Genomic DNA, 20,000 nt, shown 5'->3' on the forward strand with positions numbered 1-20,000 from the left:
TAGTCTGGGGTGACGTACGTTTTATATTTTCTTTTTTTGGAACACTGTGCCGTGGTGCGCTCTCGCTCGCTCTCTCTCTCTCGCTCTCTCTCTCTCTCTCTCTCTCTCTCTCTCTCTCTCTCTCTCGTGGTCACTGTCACGCTCGCTCTCAAAAAACGTGATTTCTGGGACATTGTATATAATTTGCGGGCATCAAGGAGCCACTATTGATATGTGGGAGACTCCTGGAACTCCCAGGAGAGGTGGGATGTCTGTAGGTGGAAGAGGTATAGGGCTGAATAAGAAGGAATCTGATAGGACAGGAGAGTTGATGATGGGAGAAGGGGAAGGAGAAGGGATGCCAGAGGGGGGTGATAAGCAGGTGAGAAGAAGAGAAGGGCTAAGAGGGGAGCCAGAGTCGGGAATGGAAAAGGAGAGAAGGTGAGGTTGGGGGTGGGGGGGGGCACAAATCACCGACTTCACCTAAGTCAAGAGTTTCGAACGAGGTGGCTTGGTTTGGCCATCGATTCGTATTAATTGCCATTTAGTGTGTACAGCTGGAGGCTGCTGCTTCAGTTAGCTGTGCACTGGGAGCTTAGGAGGCGCTTGTGTCCCAAGCTTTCTGGCCATTTGTGCAGACTCCCTTGCAGTTAGAATGAAAAGTGTAGCATCACCCCTGGCTCTGTTGCACACTTTCCAGCAACCACATGTTGAACCCACACCTCAGAGGCACGGGCTTGGGGCATTTTCGATAACGACTGCGGGGGAGAACGCAGAAGGTCATGTAGTGACAAGTGGGTGGATATTGGTGTCCATGATGCAGAAGGGTCTGATGGGCTGGAAGAGTCTACTCCGCACTGAAATGCTAACAAAATTAATTAATTAATTAGCTGATCAGGTCCATCGATTGCATTTCAAGGAGATATCATCGGGGGGGGGCAGGTTTAGAAATGTAGGTCACATTTGCACAATTCTGTGCTACTAAAAATATAAAATTAATGTTTGAGAACTATATTTCCTATAATATTTTTGGTACAACTTGCAAGAATTCTGCTTGGTTTCTGCTCAGAAGTATTATTCGCAAAGGCAGACATGGAGCATCATTTAAGCAGCATTCACAAGAAAAGTTTCTTTAAACACAATTTTTACAAGAAAGCACAATTGGAACAAAGAAATCGGTTTCAGTGTAAAGATCGAAGTGGTCATAGTGTTGTTACACTGTAATGATCAGGACTATGTCAGCTGCTGGTTGAAGAACGAAATGTTTGAAGGGAAGCAACTGTTATTGAACTTGGAGCTGTGGGACTTCAAGCTTCTGTACCTCCTGCCTAGGAGTTGGGTGAGGTTTGGAGTGGAGTTTGTGGCCCATAATTGACTATATTGCGTCACCCCATTTGAGGCGTTGAGCAAGGTTACAGTGCAGGAGTCTATTATAAGTTTAAGGCTCATTGTTACAAGTGTTTCTGGATTCTGGTTTGTTTTTCGCTGTTTTTGACTGGTTTGACTGAGGCGATCGATGCAGCCTGGGGCACTTTGGGTGAAGAATAGCACCCCCCCCCCCCCCGCCTGCAGTGGGCCAGCAGCACGGCGCTGGACTGAACTAAACTGAATACTTCCGGACGCCTGGTTTGATGTTGGGCATTCTACGTGCTGCTCGCTCGCTTTTTGCCATTCGCGAAGTTTGCTCTTTCTTTGCACGTTTGGTGTTTGATGTTGACTTGAGCGGGTTCCATGGTTCCACGGCTGCCTGTGGGAGGACGAATACCCACTTTGATAATCAATGTATTTGAGTCTTTGAGAAGAGGGCATGGCCCTGATGGTGAGGATCCTTAATGATGGATACTGCCTTCCTGAGACACCACATTTTGAGGATGTCCTTGATGGAGAAGGTTGAGTGTGCAACCCTCTGCGCATCGAGTTTCTGTACCAGATGGAATGCTCTCTACAAAACATCTGCAGAAGTTGAATCATTAAATGGTTACAATATAAAAGGAGCCATTTGGACCACATAAAAACATTTTTCTCATGTAATTTTTAATTATTTTCCATCCATTTTACATCTGTGACTTCTTGTACTCTTGTCATCCATGAATAGGAGCAGCCTCTACCATCCACTCTTGACTAACCAGTTAAAAAGAGCGGAGCCAAGCCAAATCCTTCAGTCTGCCCACATCGGCCTGGCACTGACAAGACATTTTGGTGGTTGTAATTGCTTTCCTCATTTAAGCTTCATTGCTTTTATTCAATGAAGGCACTGTCAATCATATGTCAAAACTTGGATTGCAGTCAGAGACCTCCTTGGTGGCAGCAACAGCTTTAATAACTACAGAGAATACCAATGAGGTTGCTCTCCAAACATCATCCAAGCATCACCTTTTCAAACTCCCATTCTGTTTGCGACCGCACTGACAGGGAGCCCTGAAAAATTCGATCTAATGAGGTGAAACTGAACCCAGAGTTAGAAAGAGAAGAAAGAGGAAGATGAAGTTCAGCTCTATTTGCCAGATGTACTTCGAGAAACACAGTGAAAAGCGTCGCTTTGCATCAAGTCAGATCAGCGAGGGTCGGTCTCAGCAGCTCGCAGGTGTCACCGTGCTTCCTGCGCCCGTTGCTTACCCTGACTGTACGCGCTTGGAGCGTGGGAGGAGATGGAGCGCCCGGAGGAAACTCACACGGTCACAGGGAGAACATGCGCACTTCTTACAAGCTGCGGCGGGAACTGAGCCCTGCTTGCAACTGCTGCTGCTGTAATCGTGTCGCACTGACCATGCTGACCCACAATATGGAATTTTATATGAACACAATGAAAGGAATTTCTTTGCCGGTGAAGCAAACACAGTGAGATCATGATTGCACAAATTTTAAACAAAATTGTGGATTATTAAAACAATAAAATAGTTTCATGTGTATCTATAGCTGCTGAAACCATCATAACAGTGGGTTTATATTCAACAACAATGGCATTCTTTATGTCTACAGAGCAGAGCTTCCCACAAGCTCTGAGGGTTGACTTGAATGTTTTGTATATTTGCATATCCCCATGAGATTTCTCCCCCCTCTGTGGTCGTTTGTGGGCGTACCGCTGCATAGATATAAATGCCTGGCATTCAGCGCGTTGTTAACTTGTCAGCTTTTGAAAGAAGTTCTCAAAGGAATTTATTGTGGAGGAAAAATTAGTGCCATGGCCAGCATTAATTGCCCAAGCCTAACTGCCCGTAATGAAGTGCTTATGAGGCACTTTCTCGAACTGCTGCGTTCCTCCAAGTTGAGGACTGTGGGCAGTGATTTTTAGGATTTGAACCCAGTGACAATGAAGGAATTTACCTCAGTATCTGCTTTGTTACCTAATAACGTGGCCACTGAGTGTGTGTCCGTGGTCTTCTGCTGCTGTAGCCCATCCACTTCCAGGTTCAACATGATGTATGATCAGAGATGCTCTTCTGCACACCACTGTTGTAACACTCGGTTACTTAAGTTGCTGTCAACTTCCTGTCAGCTTCAACCAGTCTGGCTATTCCCATCTGACCTTTCTCATTAACAACTGTTTGCACCCACAGAACTGCCACTCACTGGATGTTTTTTTTCTGTTTTTTTTCACTATTTTCTGTAAGCTCTGGAGACTGCCATGCATGAAAATCCCAGAAGATCAGCAGTTTCTAAGTTACTCAAACTACCCCATTTGGCTGCAATAATCATTCCTTTGGTCAAAGTCACTTAGGTCACATTTCTTCCCCCATTCTGATGTTTGGTCTGAACAACAACTGAACCTCTGACAACTGATCGTTTCTGCTTGCTTTTATACATTGAGTTGTGCCACATGACTGGCTGATTAGATATAGGCATTACTGAGCAGGTGTACAGGTGTGCCTGATAGTGACTACTGAGTGTATCTCCACAATACTTTCCCTTCCAGCACTTCCTTCTTAAAAGCTGCTTTTAAATTTGAATTAACTCTCCTCGTTCCACTCCCCACCAGTCTCTCAAGCAGTGCATTCCAAATACTAATGATTAATGCAGAAGCAAGTATTCCTGCAAAAAGTTCAAAGTTTACAGTAAGATTTATTATCTGAGTATATACATGTGTAGCCCCTTGGTAAGCCTCAGGCTCGCTCAGCTCGCTTTCGTCTACGGGAAGCAGCCTTCGGCCCCGCCAGACTGGGTAATCAAGTTTGTGTGGATGCTGTGTGATGTACCCCACCCCACAAAATAACAGACAATACACCATATGCGATTAAATGATTACGCTTTATAGATCTTACTGGAACAATGTAATTAATAGAGATACAATATAAAAGGAAAGTAAAAGGCACCAAACTTATCAGAGTTCACCACTTCGTGCACAACCGTTGGAGCTCAATGAACAGGGTCTTCTTTCCACCATGCGATCTCCTCCGACCCCCTCGACCCGCCGCCTGGGACCAACCACGGTGGTCGACCGGAGCGCGTCCAGCACGTCCTTCCTCTTCGGTTCTCCTCCCGAAAACCCTGGGCCTCGGACTCCCGCTCGGGGTCCGTTCCGTCGCCCAGCTTACAGCATCGTGTCTCCTCTGTCTGTCCCCATTGCGCCTTCTCCCCCAAAGCCTGCGAAAACAATAGCTTACAGACACACAAGAAAGAATAGCATCTATCCCAATTGGTTAGCAAATGAATACAATTCTCAATATCAGTAATATAACCCAAACAAGCTGCTATAGAGAAGCACTTTCTCAGCAGTTAACATAACAAAGAAGCCATTTTTATTAGCCTTAGGAGTAACATAAAAGAAGAAACCCTTACACATGTCACCACAAATAATCTTGGGGTTCTTTTCTGCAGGCATGCTTAGCAAATCTATAGAACAGTAACTGTAAACAGGATTAATGGCCAACAAACTGTGCAAATGTAGATATAAATAAATAACAAGCATGAAGTAACAAGATAGAGTCCTTAAGTGAGTGTAGTTATTGCCTTTTGTTCAACAGTCCGATGGTTGAGGGGTAGTAATTGTTCTTGAACCTGGTGGTGCGAGTCCTGAGGCTCTTGTACCTTTACCCGATGGCAGCAGTGAGAAAAGAGCATGGCCTATGTGGTGAGGATCTTTAATGATGGAAGCTGCTTTCCTATGGCAATGTTTCATGTAGATGTGCTCAATGGTTGGGAGGGTTTTACTCGTGATTTACTGGGCTGAATCCACGACCTTTTGTGGGATTTTTCATTCAAAGACATTGGTGTTCCCATTCCAGGCCATAATGCAGCCAGTCAGAACACTTAACAACACACATCTACAGATGTTTGCCAAGGTTTTTGATGACAAGCCGAACCTCCGCAGACTCCTGAGGAAGTAGAGGCACTGTCGTGCTTTCTTTACAATAATATTTATATAATATATTTATATTCTGGTCCTCTGAGATAGTGACACCCAGGAATTTAAAGTTACTGATCCTCTCTACCTCTGATCCTCCGATGATTACTAGCTCATGGATCTCTGGTTTCCCTCTCCTAAAGTCTACAATTTGTTCCTTAGTCTTATTGACCTTAAGTGGGAGTGTGTCATTACACCATTCAGCCAAGTTTTCAACCTCCCTCCTGTGTGCTGATTCATCACCGCATTTGATACAGCCCACAACAGTGGTGTCGTCAGCAAACTTGTATATAGTGTTGGAGCTGTACTTAGCCACACAGTCATAGGTGTAAAGCGAGTACAGCAGGGGGCTAAGTACACATCCGTGCGCTGCTCTTGTGTTGATGGAGGTGTGGAGAAGATCTTTTTGCCAATCCAAACTGACTGGGATCTACAAGTGAGGATATCTAGGGTCCAATTGCACGAGGGGGTATTGAGGCCCAAGTCTTGAGTTTACTGATTAGTTTTGAGGCGATGATGGTGTTAAATGCTGCGCGGTATTCAACAAAGAGCATCCTGATGTGTGCACCTTTGCTGTCCAGGTGTTCCAGGGTTGTGTGAAGAGCCAATGAGATGGCGTCAGCTGTAGACCTGTTGCTTTGGTAGGTGAATTGAAGCGGATCCAAGTCACCACTCAGACAGGTGTTGATACGCTTCAACACCAGCGTCTCAAAACACTTCATCACTGTGGATGTAAGTGCCACTGGGCGATAGTCTTTTAGACAGATTACCACACTCTTCTTGGGCACAGTACGATTGAAGCCTGCTTGAAGCTGGTGTGTACCCTACACTGCTGGAACGAGAGATTGAAGATGTCTATGAATACACCGGCCAATTGGTCAGCACAGGTCGTCAGTACTCGGCCAGGTACTCCGTCCAGACTGGATGCTTTCCTTGCATTCACTCTCTTAAAGGCAGCCCACACGTCACCTTCAGATACTGAGACCAAAGGGACATCGGGAGACATGGGGCTGTGGGATGGTTCCTCCCTGCTCTGGTGATCAACGGGAGCATTGAGCACATCTGGAAATGCAGCTCTGCTGCCCCCTTTGTTGCAAGATTTAACTTTGTAGGAGGTTATGGCAATCAAACCCTGCCACAGCTGTCGAACATCTCTCGTTGATTCCAGTCTAGTCCAGAATCTCCACTTCACCCGAGAGATGGCTTTCCGGAGATCATACCTGCACCTCTTGTAGCATTCTTGATCTCCAAGCTCGAATGCCTCTGATCTGGCTCTCAACAAATTCTGATTTCATTGTTCATCCAGAGCCTCTGATTGGGGAAAACCCTGATCAATTTCACGGAGATACACTCTTCCGTAGATGTTTTAATGAAGTCTGTAATGACCCTGGTGTGGTCATTCAGGTCCAATGAGTTCTTGAGCACAGTCCAGTCCACGACTCAAGGTGATCCTGTGACTGTTCCTCTGCCTCCCATGACCACCTCTTGGTTGTCTTGATCTCCAGAGCCTTGATCTTTAGGCTCTGTATGCAGGTAGCAGTACAGCTGAATGATCCGATGTCAAAACGCAGTCTCAGGAAGGAAAGGTAGGCATTCCTCATCGTAGTGTAGCAGTGGTCGAGTGTGTTTGGACCTCTAGAAATAATGGGAAAATAAATTAAACCTGCCAGTATTGGAATCTGAAACAAAAACAGAAATACTGGAAGAACTTATGGATCAGGCAACATCTGTGGAAAGAGAAAAAGGTGAACTGTTTCGGTTTAAGATTTTTGCTGCTGCATTTTGAAAAAGCTGCAGGCGATTTATATCTTTCTTGGGCAGTCCTGAGAAGCGTGCATTGCAGTAGTCTAATTGGCTAAAAACAAAAGTGTGTATCAATTTTTCTCCATCTTGAAATGTTTTAGGAAATTGAACTTTGCAATATTTGTTAAATGAAAGAATGCAGTCTTAGTAATATGGTTAAGTGATTTAAAGTTTAGCTCAGAGTCAATAATAATGCCTAAATCCTTTACTTCTGGCTTGACTTGTAAGATACTGGACCAGGGGGATAGAGCCTCGGGGTTGTCTTGTGTAATAGACAAATACAATTGTGTGTTGTCTGCATAGCTGTGGTAGTTTACCTTGTGTTGTCTGCATAGCTGTGGTAATTCACCTTGTGTTTTGAAATAATCTAACCTAATCGAGCATGTAGAGTGAAAATAACAATAGGCCAACAACTGGCCCTTGAGAAACACCAAACACAATAACATGGATTTTGGACGCACAATCACTACAGCTAACAAAGAAATGTGCAGTTGTGAAACAATAAGCCATTTATGCATTGTTTAATTTACCCTAAGACATTGGAACAGAATTAGGCCATTTGGCCCATTAAGTCTGCTCTGCCATTTCATCATGGCTGATCCATTTTCCCTTCTCAGCCCCAGTCTCCTGCCTTCTCCCTGTATCCCTTCATGCTCTGACTAACCAAGAATCTATCAACCTCTGCCTTCAGTATACATAAAGAATTGGCCTTCGCAGACACTTGTGCCAACAAATTCCACAGATTCACCACTCTCTGGCTAAAAGAATTCTTCCTCATCTCCATTCTAAAAGGATGCCCCTCTATTCTGAGGCTATGTCTTTTGGTCTTGGACTCTTCCACTGTAGGAAACATCCTATCTACATCCACACTTATTGAGACCGTTTGACGTGTGATAGGTTTCAATGAGGTCACCCCTGCAAAATATTCCATGACATTTTTGGAAAATGAAGTTAGTACTGTGTAACACAAACGGCTGATAGACCGTGGTCACCTCATAAGTGATCTATCCTCCTCAGGGTTAACTGCTTTGATTTAATCAGAGAGCATTTATGTGGAAGAATTGAGGGAAGTCTTATATTTAGCAACAGAATATGGATTGAGATGGGAAGGAATTTCCAAATTCTTTTTCCAAGAGGCCAGTCAAATATGTTATTCTGAAACTTAGCCAAAACACTATATCATGAAGATTAATGGGTAAGTTCTCTTCGATTTTGGTGCAGGGAAGAAAATGGATAAATATAACAATGTGCAGCACACGCAGCTCTCATGCACTTGGAGGGAATTGGATATATCGTTTGTACAAAGTGATTTTCACTTAATTTTTGAACTTTGTTCTCCAGCTAAACAACTGTGTGTGATTTTGATTTTTGTGCTTATGCTGTGCATAATTTTACAGTTGGAATACTTCATCGTCCAATGTTTAAAGCAGAAGTCTTCACAGAAAAAAAAGAAAAGGACAAGCAGAACACGTCTAATTCCACCACCTAGACTTAAAGAGCCTGGTAAGGGAAGATGACGAAGGAGTGTGTCTTTATTTGGTGTTGGTGGTGGTTTGTCAGTGTCACATTTTCCGAGGTACAGTGATACGCTTGTCCTGCATGCTGTTCATACAGATCAAATCTTTACACAGTGCATTGAGGTAGAACAAGGTAAAAATAACAGTGCAAAATAAATTTCAAAGTAAATTTTATTATCAAAGTCCATATATGTTACCACAAACAACCCTGAGATACATTTCCCTGTGGTCATACTCAATATATAGACTAGTAACTGCAACAGGATCAATGAAATATTAACCAGCGAGCAGAAGACAACAAACTGTGCAACTGTAAATATAAACAAATAGCGATAAATAACGAGAACATGAGATAATGTGATAGAGGGTCTTTAAAGTGAGATCATTGGTTGCAGGGACATTTCAATGATGGGACAAGAAAGGGTAGTTATCCCCTTTCATTCAAGAGCCTGATGACTGAGGGGTAGGATCTGTTCTTGAACCTGTCCTGAGGCAGGTGTATGTCCTGAGGCTCTTTTACCTTCTACCTGTTGGCAGCAGCAAGAGGAGAACATGACTTTGGGTGGTGGGGATCTCTGATGATGGATGCTGCTTTCCTATGACAGCATTTCATGTCAGATGTGCTCGGTGGTTGGAAGGGCTTTCTCGTGATGTAACGTAAAAGCTACAGGGAAAGTGCATGGCAGATAAACAATAAACCACAAGACCGTAACAAGGTAGATTGTGAGACCAAGAGTGAGTCTTATCATACAAGAAATCCATTCAGTAGTCTGACAGCAGTGGGATAGAAGCTGTCCTTGAGCCCAGTGGTAGGTGCTGTCAGGATTTTGCCCGATGGGAGAGGGAAGAAAAGAGAACGTCCGGAGTGGGTAAGGTCTTTGATCATGCTGGCTTCTTATGATGTAGTGGGAATATGGAAAGCTCTCAATCTATCGATTAACACCAGGAAAATAAATTGTATTTACATTGTCAAAGATTCCATCACTAATATTTCATCATTAGATTTGAATGGTCACTCAGCGCAAGGGTCAGTTGTGGGAATAAGCACCAAAGTGTGTCACAGCATCATCTATTTCCGGAAGTTGGCGTGAATCCAATCCACTGAAAGACTCCTTCAGCTCACAGGAGGGGTCCGAGTCAAATAAACAGCCTAAGACAGGCACAGTCGTAGTTGCACACACAAAATGCTGGAGGAACTCAGCAGGCCAGGCTGAGCTCCTCCAGCATTTTGTGTGCGTTGCTTGGATTTCCAGCATCTGCAAGTTTTCTCTTGTTTGCGACAATCATAGTTACTTAAGGCTCAGATTATAAAACTGTCTCTAAATTAGTAGTTTAAGAATTAATGATGTAATTTGTTAATGCATCTGTTAACACTATATTCCACTGTTTAAAAGGTGCTGTCCTTAGGAACAGTGAAATAGGATCAAGTGTGGAGTGGTGGGAAGTATGAGATTTATTCGTAGAGATACAGTACTGTGCAAAAGTCTTAAGCACATATATATAGCTAGGGTGCCTAAGACTTTTGCACAGTACCGTAGTAATTTTATATATTGCACTGTACTGCTGCTGTAAAAGAAAAACTAATTTCATGGCATATTTGAATGATGATAAACCTGATTCTGATATGTGTCTGTTGTGGGAAGGGGGCAGGGAGAGGGGAATCATGGTTGGGAAAATGGGGAGGGAGCAGGAAGCACCAGAGAGACATTCTGTAATAATAAACCAATTGCTTGGAATCAAGTGACCTTGCCTGGTGTCTCACAGTTGGGTGTGTCTACACTTGTGCCACCCCAGCCCCCGCCCCCCTTCTCTGCCACCTGTCCCACACCCCTCCCACAGTGCTCCACCCTCGCCATTCCCAACATCCTTTGCTCCCACTGGATCTACAAACTCACTCTCTGCTCCATGTTTGACAAGTAGAGTAGTCTGTGCAAAAGTCTTCAGCACCCTGGCTCTATATATATACACACCTAAGACTTTTGCACTGTACTGCATAGCATGGTAACAGGTCCTTCTGGCCCAGAAGGGTTTAGGGAGGTGGTTGCGATCCAGTACAAGGCACTTACCAGAGATAGTGAATTTAGTGCGAGGTTTTAATGTCAATAGTTTTAGAGTGCAAGTCGCTGTCAATGTAAAAGGACAAACCCCATTTTCCGTTCATGGTAGTTGTTAAAACGATCGACAGAGGTGACGTTCTGTTTGGGAGATGTAAGAGGAACAATCCAGAAATAGGTCGGTGTATAAGGCCAGAAGGAATAGATAATGGAACAGTTTTTGGAGAGTGTCAGAGAGGGCCTTCTTGATCAGTCGTCCTTCTGGCCTAATGAGGTAGATGGCATTGTTGGGGAATGAGCCAGGCCAGGTGGAGAGGGACAAGGAAAGCTCAGCACATTATTATAGAGATGAGCGATCAGAAAAAAGCAAAGAGGAAAATGTAATTTATAAGACCATAAGGCACAGGAGCAGAATTGGTCCATTTAGCCCATCGAGTCCCATATTTAAGGTTGCTGACGACACCACTGTGTTGAATCAACGGTGGTGATGAACCAGCATGTGGGAGGGAGATTGAAAATCTGTCTGAGTGATGCCACCACAACAAACTCTTACACAGCATCAGCAAGACCAAGGAGCTGATTATTGACTTCAGCAGGAGGAAACCAGAAGTCCATGAACCAGTCCTCATCAGGGGGTCAGAGGTGGAGTGGGTCAGCAATTGTAAATTCCTCAGTGTCATCATTTTGGAGGATCTGTGCTGGGCCCAGCACGTCAATGCCATTATGAAGAAAGCACAGCAGCACCCCTACTTCCTTAGGGATTTGTGGAGATTTGGCATGGCATCTAAAACTTTGACAAACTTCGACAAACTTCTGTAGATGTGCGGTGATGGAAACACCAACACCCTTGATTCAAGATTCAGGATTCAAGGTACATTTACTATTAAAGTACAGTTTGTATCCAGTACACAACCCTGGGATTCACCTTCCCATAGACCACCAGGAAACAAAGAAAACCATGGAACTCACTGAAAGAAAAAGATCATACCCCAGTGCCTAAAAAAGCAACAAATTGCACAAACAGCAAAAAACATAACGCAGAATTTGAAGCATCAACCATAAAGTCAGCGGAACAATCCAGGAGTGTTCAGTTTCTCAATTCAGTTCAGTCTAGTGCTGTGTCGTTTAGTGACTGCAGGCTGCAGAGCTACTCCACCCCAATCAAAATCACACAAATAGCAACAAAAACTGAGGAATCAGAAACCAGAAACACTTCATAACCCAAACTACAGAGTCCAATCCATAAACCAGATCAATTAAACCTTGCCCAAGACCCGGCACTATCCTTCAGCAGCAACGAGTGAGAAAGAGAGAGAGAATGATCGAACGCAGTCAGAGCGGCGAATGGGAGGGAGAGGGGGAGACCAGGCACTCACAGGCAGATGGCACTGAACACCTGCTTGCCGTCCGCTCGTGTCCTTGTTGATTTCAATCTAGCCTGAATGCTTTAATGGGTGAGAAATCGATCATGGGTTCGACTTCGTTGGCTCCAGGACTTTCGGCCTGCAGGCCGCACACTTCACTTGAAATCTCACCAAACTCCCTCAGAGACAGCAAAGTGCCAGATCACTCAATTGGCCCGTACACACCATCAAGCTGCAGATCACAGCCTCCGTTATCAACCGAATCATATTTGAAAGAAGAAGAAGTGAGAGAACGAAAGGAAGTAATTTTGTGAACTGTCTGAAGGATGATACCTTTGGTCAGATTGTTTGCTGGCGCCATCTTCTCCAGAACTTGAGTGGAAAATGGTATTAAAAAGTAGTGGATGCAGTTCAGTCTGTCACGGCTAAGGCCCTCCCCACCATTGAGCATATTTACTCAGAGCGCTGTCACAGGAAAACAGCATCCATGATCAAGGACCCCCACCACCCAGGTCATGCTCTCTTCTCGCTACTACCATCAGGAAGAAGGTACAAGAGCCTCAGGACCCACACCACCAGGTTCAGGAACATTTATTACCCCTCAACCATCAAGCACTGGAACCAAAGGGGATAACTTCACTGAGCTTAACACTAAAGTGTTCCCACAACCAATGGACTTAAATTTCAAGGGCTTGTCATCTCATGTTCTCCATATTTATTGCTTATTTATTAATTATTATTTTTTCTCGTTTGTATTTGTATGGTTTATTGTCTTATGCACGTTGGTTGTTTGTCCGTCCTGTTGTGCGCAGTCTTTCACTGATTCTGTTGTGTTCCTTTGATCTACTGTGAAGGTCCACAAGAAGACAAATCTCAGAGTTGTATATGGTGATATATATATTTACTTTGGTAAGAAATTTACTTTGAACTTTGAGTCTGCTCGGCCAAATATCTATTATCCCTCTCAGCTGCATCCTCCTGTCTTCTCACAGTCACCTTTGACACTGTTACTAACCAAGAGCCTGTCAACTTCTGCTTTAAATAGTTAGATGTTTGCATTGATGTACAGTAGACATCTGTTAGTCTCATGAGACCATGGATTTGTGCCTTGGAAGGTTTCCAGGGCACAGGCCTGGGCAAGGTTGTATGGAAGACTGGCAGTTGCCCATGCTGCAAGCCTCCCCTCTCCACGCCACCAATGGTGTCCAAGGGAAGGGCATTAGGACCCATACAGCTTGGCGCTGGTGTTGTCGCAGAGCAATGTGTGGTTAAGTGCCTTGCTCAAGGACACACACCCTGCCTCAGCCAAGGCTCGAACTAGCGACCTTTAGATAACTAGAGGAATGCCTTAACCACTTGGCCACGCAGCAACACATATATTTATACTTATACACATATAGCTAGTGTGCTTGAGATTTTTGCACAATACTGTATTTGCCAACGTGGAGCAGAGAGTGAGTTTGTAAATCTGGCGGGAGCAGAGGGTGTTGGGAATGGGAGGGGTATTGGTCAAGTGGCAGAGAAGGAGTACCAGGGTGGGGGTGGTGCGGGTGCAGGCCCTGAGACACCAGGCAAGGTCAGATGATTCCAAACAATTTTTTTTATCGAATATTTTTCCGGTGCTTCCCACTCCCTCCCCTCTCCCTTCCCCTTTTCCCAACCATGGCACCCCTCTCCCTGCCCCATTCCCACTCTCAGTCCACAATAGGGACCCATATCAGAATCAGGTTTGTGTCATGTTTACTCACATATATCATGAAATTTGTTTATTTTTGCGGCAGCAGAGGGCGCGATATATAAAATTACAGTACTGTGTAAAAGTTTTAGGCACCCTGGCTGTAGATGTCTAAGACTTTTACACAGTACTGTGTATAAATACACACAGATTTTTAGTCTTGTGTAGAAGTTGACAGTGATTATCGACTTTTGTTTTTCCTCTAGCCAAGCTGCCGTGTTTAAAGATTGAGGCATCCCGGTACCACTGTGACTTGCTGAGGCTTTTCTCCAGCTCTCTGTGTGCAGATGTGGTCTTCTTCACCAGTGACGGACAAGAGGTGGCGAGGGCCCACAGGCTTGTGCTGTGCACGGCAAGCCACGTCTTCATGCTGCTGTTTGGTGTGGAGGTTCCTGGCCGCCCTGGAGAGTTACCTGGGAAGATTGCTCACCGTCTGTTTGTAATAGAAAAAGACTTTGCATTGAACTGCAGCCAAACTTTCCTTCAGAACAGCCAGCCAGTAAGGGTCATCATTTTAGACTCTGTGCTCTGTGCCTGCTTCTCAGAGGTCTTGAAGTTCATTTATGCAGGTATAGAACCTGTACTGCTGGAGAGTAACCGTGCAGCTTTACCTTCCCGGGAAGTTATACAGAGTAGCGTTGCTTAACACGCACAAAATGCTGGAGAAACCCAACAGGTCAGGCAGCAGCCATGGAGAGGAATAAACAGTGGACGTTTCAGGCCGAGCCCCTTCATCAGGATTGCAAAGGGAGGGGGAAGAAGCCAGAATAAGTGGGTGGGGCAGAGGGGAAGTTTGTACTCTCAGCTGGAACTTCTTCCCCTCCCCCCTGCATACCTTCCCTGGTTTTTTCCCCCTTCCTCTCCAGTCCCGGAGTGTCTCGGCCCAAAACATCAACTGTTTATTCCGCTCCCTAGATGCTGCCTGGCCTGCTGAGTTCCTCCAGCATTTTGTGTGTGCTGCTCTGGATTTCCGGCATCTGCACAATCACTTGTGTAATAATTTTGTTTAAATTGTTTTCTTGAATATCCATTCTGGAGCAGCTTGTGCATGGTCCCAAAGGATGAAATTAAAAAGAAATGTGATTACATTGTTATTGTGTATGCATGGGAAACCAGCGAAAGGTCACCGTACTAATTATGCACCTCTGGGACTCAGCCGAGACCAAGTCAATTGTTTGCTCCTCCCATTAATGTACTGCACAGGAAGGTGATGACTGTGATGGCAATACCAAATCATGCCTCATATTGTAAACACAGGAGATTCTGCAGATGCTGGAAATCCAGAGGAACACACACACACACACACACACACACACACACACACACACAAAACGCTGGAGGAACTCAGCTGGTCAGGCAGCATCTATAGAGGGCAATAGACAGTCGATGCTTTGAGCTTAGACATCAGTCTTGATGAAGGGTCTCAGCCTGAAACATCGACTCTTTATTCCTTCTCCATAGAAGCTGCCTGATTTGCTGAGTTCCTCCATCATTTTGTGTGTGTACTTCTTAATATTCCCATTCTATTTCTGAGTCTAGACAAAGAAAAACCTTCTGCTCATTGTAACGTATTTTCCAATTCTCCAAACCTTTCTTCAGGCCACCTATTATTACCTGGCTTGTGGTATTTTTTTTCACAAACCCATTGTGCTCTTCCCCTTCTTCAATCTCTCCCAGTGTTCTTCTGAATATTACACAAGATTGTGATGTTGATGCGATACCGGGAGTGCTCTAGCTGGTCTTAATTTGTGCAGTCACAGTGTTGCCCCCAGTTTTTAACTAGGACCTCAAAATGATATTCTGCTGTACGTTATCAATATGAAAACTTAACTTTAGTAATGACTTCCAAATAGTATATCAGTGATTTAAAACGTTAACATCACCTAACACAACGTAACCTCATTTGTGCTCTGGTGGTTGTCCATCATGTCTGGCGATGACAGAAAACCTGTGCAGGAGAGTTTTGAGAGTGGAATGGCTGTTACACTGGAGCAGTTGCACTATCTCAGCCTCAGAAGTCTGGGTCCCGTGGTACAAACAAGCATCACAAACTGGGGTCTTCCTTGTGAGTTCTGCATTAGATAAAATGGGAGAACTCTGATTCAAATATCTTGTAAGGATTCCTGGTTTTTGTGATCTTTCACTCGATCTACTAACATGTGTGCTCTAAAGAAAGAGTATCAGCTTGCGAGGAGAAATTGTGTTGGCCCACCCTTCACTCTACCAATAATGGTGCCCACTGAAAAAGCTGCACATTGACTTTGAGCGGTATCTCAAACACACATCCACACATGCCTCCCAACTTTCCAAACTAGTGTGTAAATGGTAGAGCCTATCTGAACCCTGTGCTTGAAGAATAATTTATACTTAACAAAAAAATTACAGATTGCTTTTCATTCCAGAGTGCTGTGCCAAGACTTATGAATAACTTAGAAGATGTTTAATTTGTTTTAACAGTCACTAATTTCTGGTGGTTTAGAATAGGATAATAAAAATAAATCAGAGTAAGGTTTAATATCATCAGCATAGAGTATGTCATGAAATTTGTTGTCTTTGTGGCAGCAGTACAATACATGATAATAGAGAAAAAAACACGAATTACATTAAGTGTATATACATACATATAATATTTATATATATTGAATAGTTAAATTAAATAAGTAGGACAAACATTGATCTAAAAAGTAGTGAGGTGGAGTTCATGGGTTCAATGTCCATTCAGAAATCAGATGGCAATTTTGCTTTAAGAGCAATGATTTTAGCCCTAAGGGCTTAAAATTTATAAAATTAAGAATTCAGTCAAAAATATGTATTAAATATTACAATTTGTAATTAGGTTTGGCAATGAGTTACTAAAGAGTTTTATCTGTGACTAGGGACTGACAGCTGGGATGAACTGAAATCGGTGCTCTGGAAGAAGTTAAACAACCTAGAAGAAATGAGGCAAGTGTTGGAAACACTCAGTCTCCTCTTCAAATGCAACTCCAAGGTATGTTAGTACAAATATATAGCCTGGAACTGAGACACTTACTTGTAATCTATTTTAGTATTCTTTATTTAAGATAATGGACTACTGGTACAGAAAGTGATAGCAAATCATATCTACTCCATAACCGTGTGTTTCAATGTTCTAATTCTCTAATATTCAAGCTCGTCCTTTCCATACCCTTCGCCCTTTCTGCTGTCTCTTCTCTTCCACCCTATGGTAGGTCTTTTTGTGTTTTCATCCTTTTCTGCTTCTCTTCTCTGGTGTTCATATAAGACCTTTAACTGTTCCAAAGTTCACAGTAAATTTATTATCAATCTACGTTTATATCACTATATAATACCCTGAGATTCATTTTCTAGTGGGCATGCACAGTAAATATAAAGAAACGTAGTGGAAGTAATGAAAAACTACACACAATAAAGATGGACAAATAACCAATGTGCAAAATACAGCAAATTGTGCAAATACAGTACTGTACTGTGCACAAGTCTTATGCACATATACAGTATATAGCTACGGTGTCTAAGACTTTCACACAGTACTATATTTGACAATGTGGAGCAGAGAGTGAGTTTGTAAATCTGGGAGCGAAGGATGTTGGGAATGGCAAGGGTGAAGCGCTGTGGAAGAGGTGTGGGACAGGTGGCAGAGAAGGGGGGCCAGGGCAGTGCCACGGGTGTAAACACACCCAGCTCTGAGACACCTGACAAGGTTATTTGATACCAAACAAAAGGCTTTTTGATCATTACAGAATGTCTCTCTGGTGCTTCCTGCTCCCTCCCTTCTCCCCTCCCCTTTTCCCAATCATGATTCCCCTCTCCTTGACCCCTTCCCCACTCTCAGTCCACATTTGAGACCCATATCAGAATCAGGCTTAGCATACATGAAATTTGTTTTTATTTTTGCAGCAGCACAGTGTAATACATAGAATTACTCCAGTACTGTGCAAAAATCTTTGGCAGCCCAGCACTCTATATTTGCCTAAGACTTTTGCACAGTAATGTGCAAAAAGAGAAAAATCTAAATTAATAATAAATAAATAAGCAATAAATATTGAGAACATGAGTCTTTGAATGTGATCCTCTACTGATAGAAAGTCATAGACCTGAACCGTTACTCTTTCTTCTCTCTACCAATATTCCCCGACCTGTTGAGCACTTTGGGCAAGTTTCCTTTTTATTTCTGTTCTCTTTCCTTCAAGGAGGATGAGGGCGAGGGCCTTCGTCAGTCAGAGTTGACCACGGATATTGTGTACTAGCTGTCTAGATACACAAGCCAGGGCAGTACAATGTGGAGAGCAAGCTGTTGCCCGTGTAGCAATCTCCCCCTCTCCATGCATCTGATGAAATTGTGCAGAAAATACGAAGAGCCTGCAGAGGGATATTGATAGGTTAAGTGAGTGGGCAAGGGTCTGGCAGATGGAGTACAATGTTGGTAAATGAGAGGTCATCCACTTTGGAAGGAAAAGTGGAAGACCAGATTAGTACTTAAATGGTAAAAAAATTGCAGCATGCCGCTGTGCAGAGGGACTTGGGAGAGCTTGTGCGTGAATCACAAAAGGTTGGTTTGCAGGTGCAGAGGCTATCAAGAAGAGAAATGGAATGTTGGCCTCATTGCTAGAGAGATTGAATTTAAGAGCAGGGAGGTTATGCTGCAACTGTACCGGTTTACTGGTGAGGCCGCACCTGGAGTACTGTGTGCAGGTCTGGTCTCTTTACTTGAGGAAGGATATACTGGCTTTGGAGGTGGTGGAGAGGAGGTTCACCAGGTTGATTCCAGAGATGAGGGGGTTAGACTATGAGGAGAGATTGAGTCATCTGGGACTGTGCACACTGGGATTCAGAAGAATGAGAGATCTTATAGAAACATATAAAGTTATGAAAGGGGTAGATAGGATAGAGGCAGGAAAGTTGTTTCCTCTGGTAGGTGAGATTAGAAGTAGGGGACATAGCCTCAGGATTCAGGGAGTAGATTTTGGGCGGAGATGAGGAGGAACTGCTTTTCCCAGAGAGTGGTGGAATTCTCTGCCCAATGAAGCAGTGGAGGTTACCTCAGTAAATATACTTAAGATAAGGTTGGATAGATTTTTGCATAGTAGGGGAATTAAGGGTTATGGGGAAAAGGTAGGCAGGTGGAATCCATGGCCAGATCAGCCTCGACCGGTCAGATGGCCTACTCCTGCTCCTATTTCTTATGTTCTTATGTTATGAAACCAATGGAATGGCAGAGACCAATACAGTTTGGTACCAGCAACTTCGTAGGAGTTGTCAGTCAGCATTGGACAGAATGTAGGATGGCCTTAGAGACTCCAGCTCCAGATTTTTCCCTCGGGGTTTACTCCTGAAGCCTTCCCCATGAGTGGGTATAGCTGCAAGGCGGAGATTTGAGATAGGAGTTTTCCTTCCCATAGGTGAGCTGCCAACCACGGCTGACGAGTCCAATCTGCCCATGGAGACTGGTTTTAAGGCGCCAATAACCCACCTTTGCCCCGTCTCCTGTTAGCAGAAGCAGCTCCGCTGGACTTAGTAGCTAAGACACACTGGACAGGAGCTGGACTTGAGGCTATTTGAGGCACATGTCATTGGGAGCATTTAATGGGTGGTGGGAGGTTGTCCCCATTACCACCCCAGCTATAACAAACTCATGAAACCTCAAGGAGGGTATATAGAATGGAAAGATGGAAGGTGGACAAATCAACTTAAGCTGCTCTCTGTGTCCAGCTCTTGAGATGCACCTGGCCTGGATGAGGACAGACATTCTGCCGATATTTTGAATTCCTGTACTGTTTTCCAGCTGCTTTTCCCAGCTAGCATCTTCCAAGTTGTAGTGCCAGGAGATAAAGCCTGCAACGGGACACTTGAGGAACTGGGAGTGCAACTAGACAGTCGGTGATTGAGCGTGCAAGAGAAATTAGTGGTCAGAAGCCCCAAATGGGATGGGAAACAGAGAGACAATGTGATAAGGAGAAGAAGAATGAGGCCGAGGTCAGGAGAGGAAGATTGCACTCAAAGAGCAAACTAAATTCTTCCATTGGGGATAGAGGCACTTCTGCTTTTGCTGGCACACAAGGGTTGCTCCTGCTTCCCTTTCCCTGCTCCGTGTAGAACATGGAACATCCCAGCACAGATCAGGCCTTTTGGCTGACAGTGTTGTGCCAACCCTTTAACCTACCCTAAGATTAATCCAACCCTTACCTCCAATATAGTCATCCATTTTTT

General features: G+C 44.1%; 1 protein-coding gene across 1 annotated transcript in view; it reads left to right on the forward strand.

Annotated features, from left to right (window-relative positions):
* Positions 1 to 20,000, forward strand: part of rhobtb3 (Rho related BTB domain containing 3) — a 94,909-nt gene that overhangs the window by 41,732 nt on the left and 33,177 nt on the right. The window contains exons 5-7 of the mRNA XM_072281310.1: positions 8,521 to 8,626; positions 14,000 to 14,362; positions 16,670 to 16,782. Coding sequence (XP_072137411.1) covers positions 8,521 to 8,626; positions 14,000 to 14,362; positions 16,670 to 16,782 — 582 coding nt within the window. The remainder of the gene's footprint in view (positions 1 to 8,520; positions 8,627 to 13,999; positions 14,363 to 16,669; positions 16,783 to 20,000) is intronic.

Source organism: Mobula birostris, chromosome 17, assembly GCF_030028105.1.
Source record: "Mobula birostris isolate sMobBir1 chromosome 17, sMobBir1.hap1, whole genome shotgun sequence".
In the NCBI taxonomy this organism is placed as follows: Eukaryota; Metazoa; Chordata; class Chondrichthyes; order Myliobatiformes; family Myliobatidae; genus Mobula; species Mobula birostris.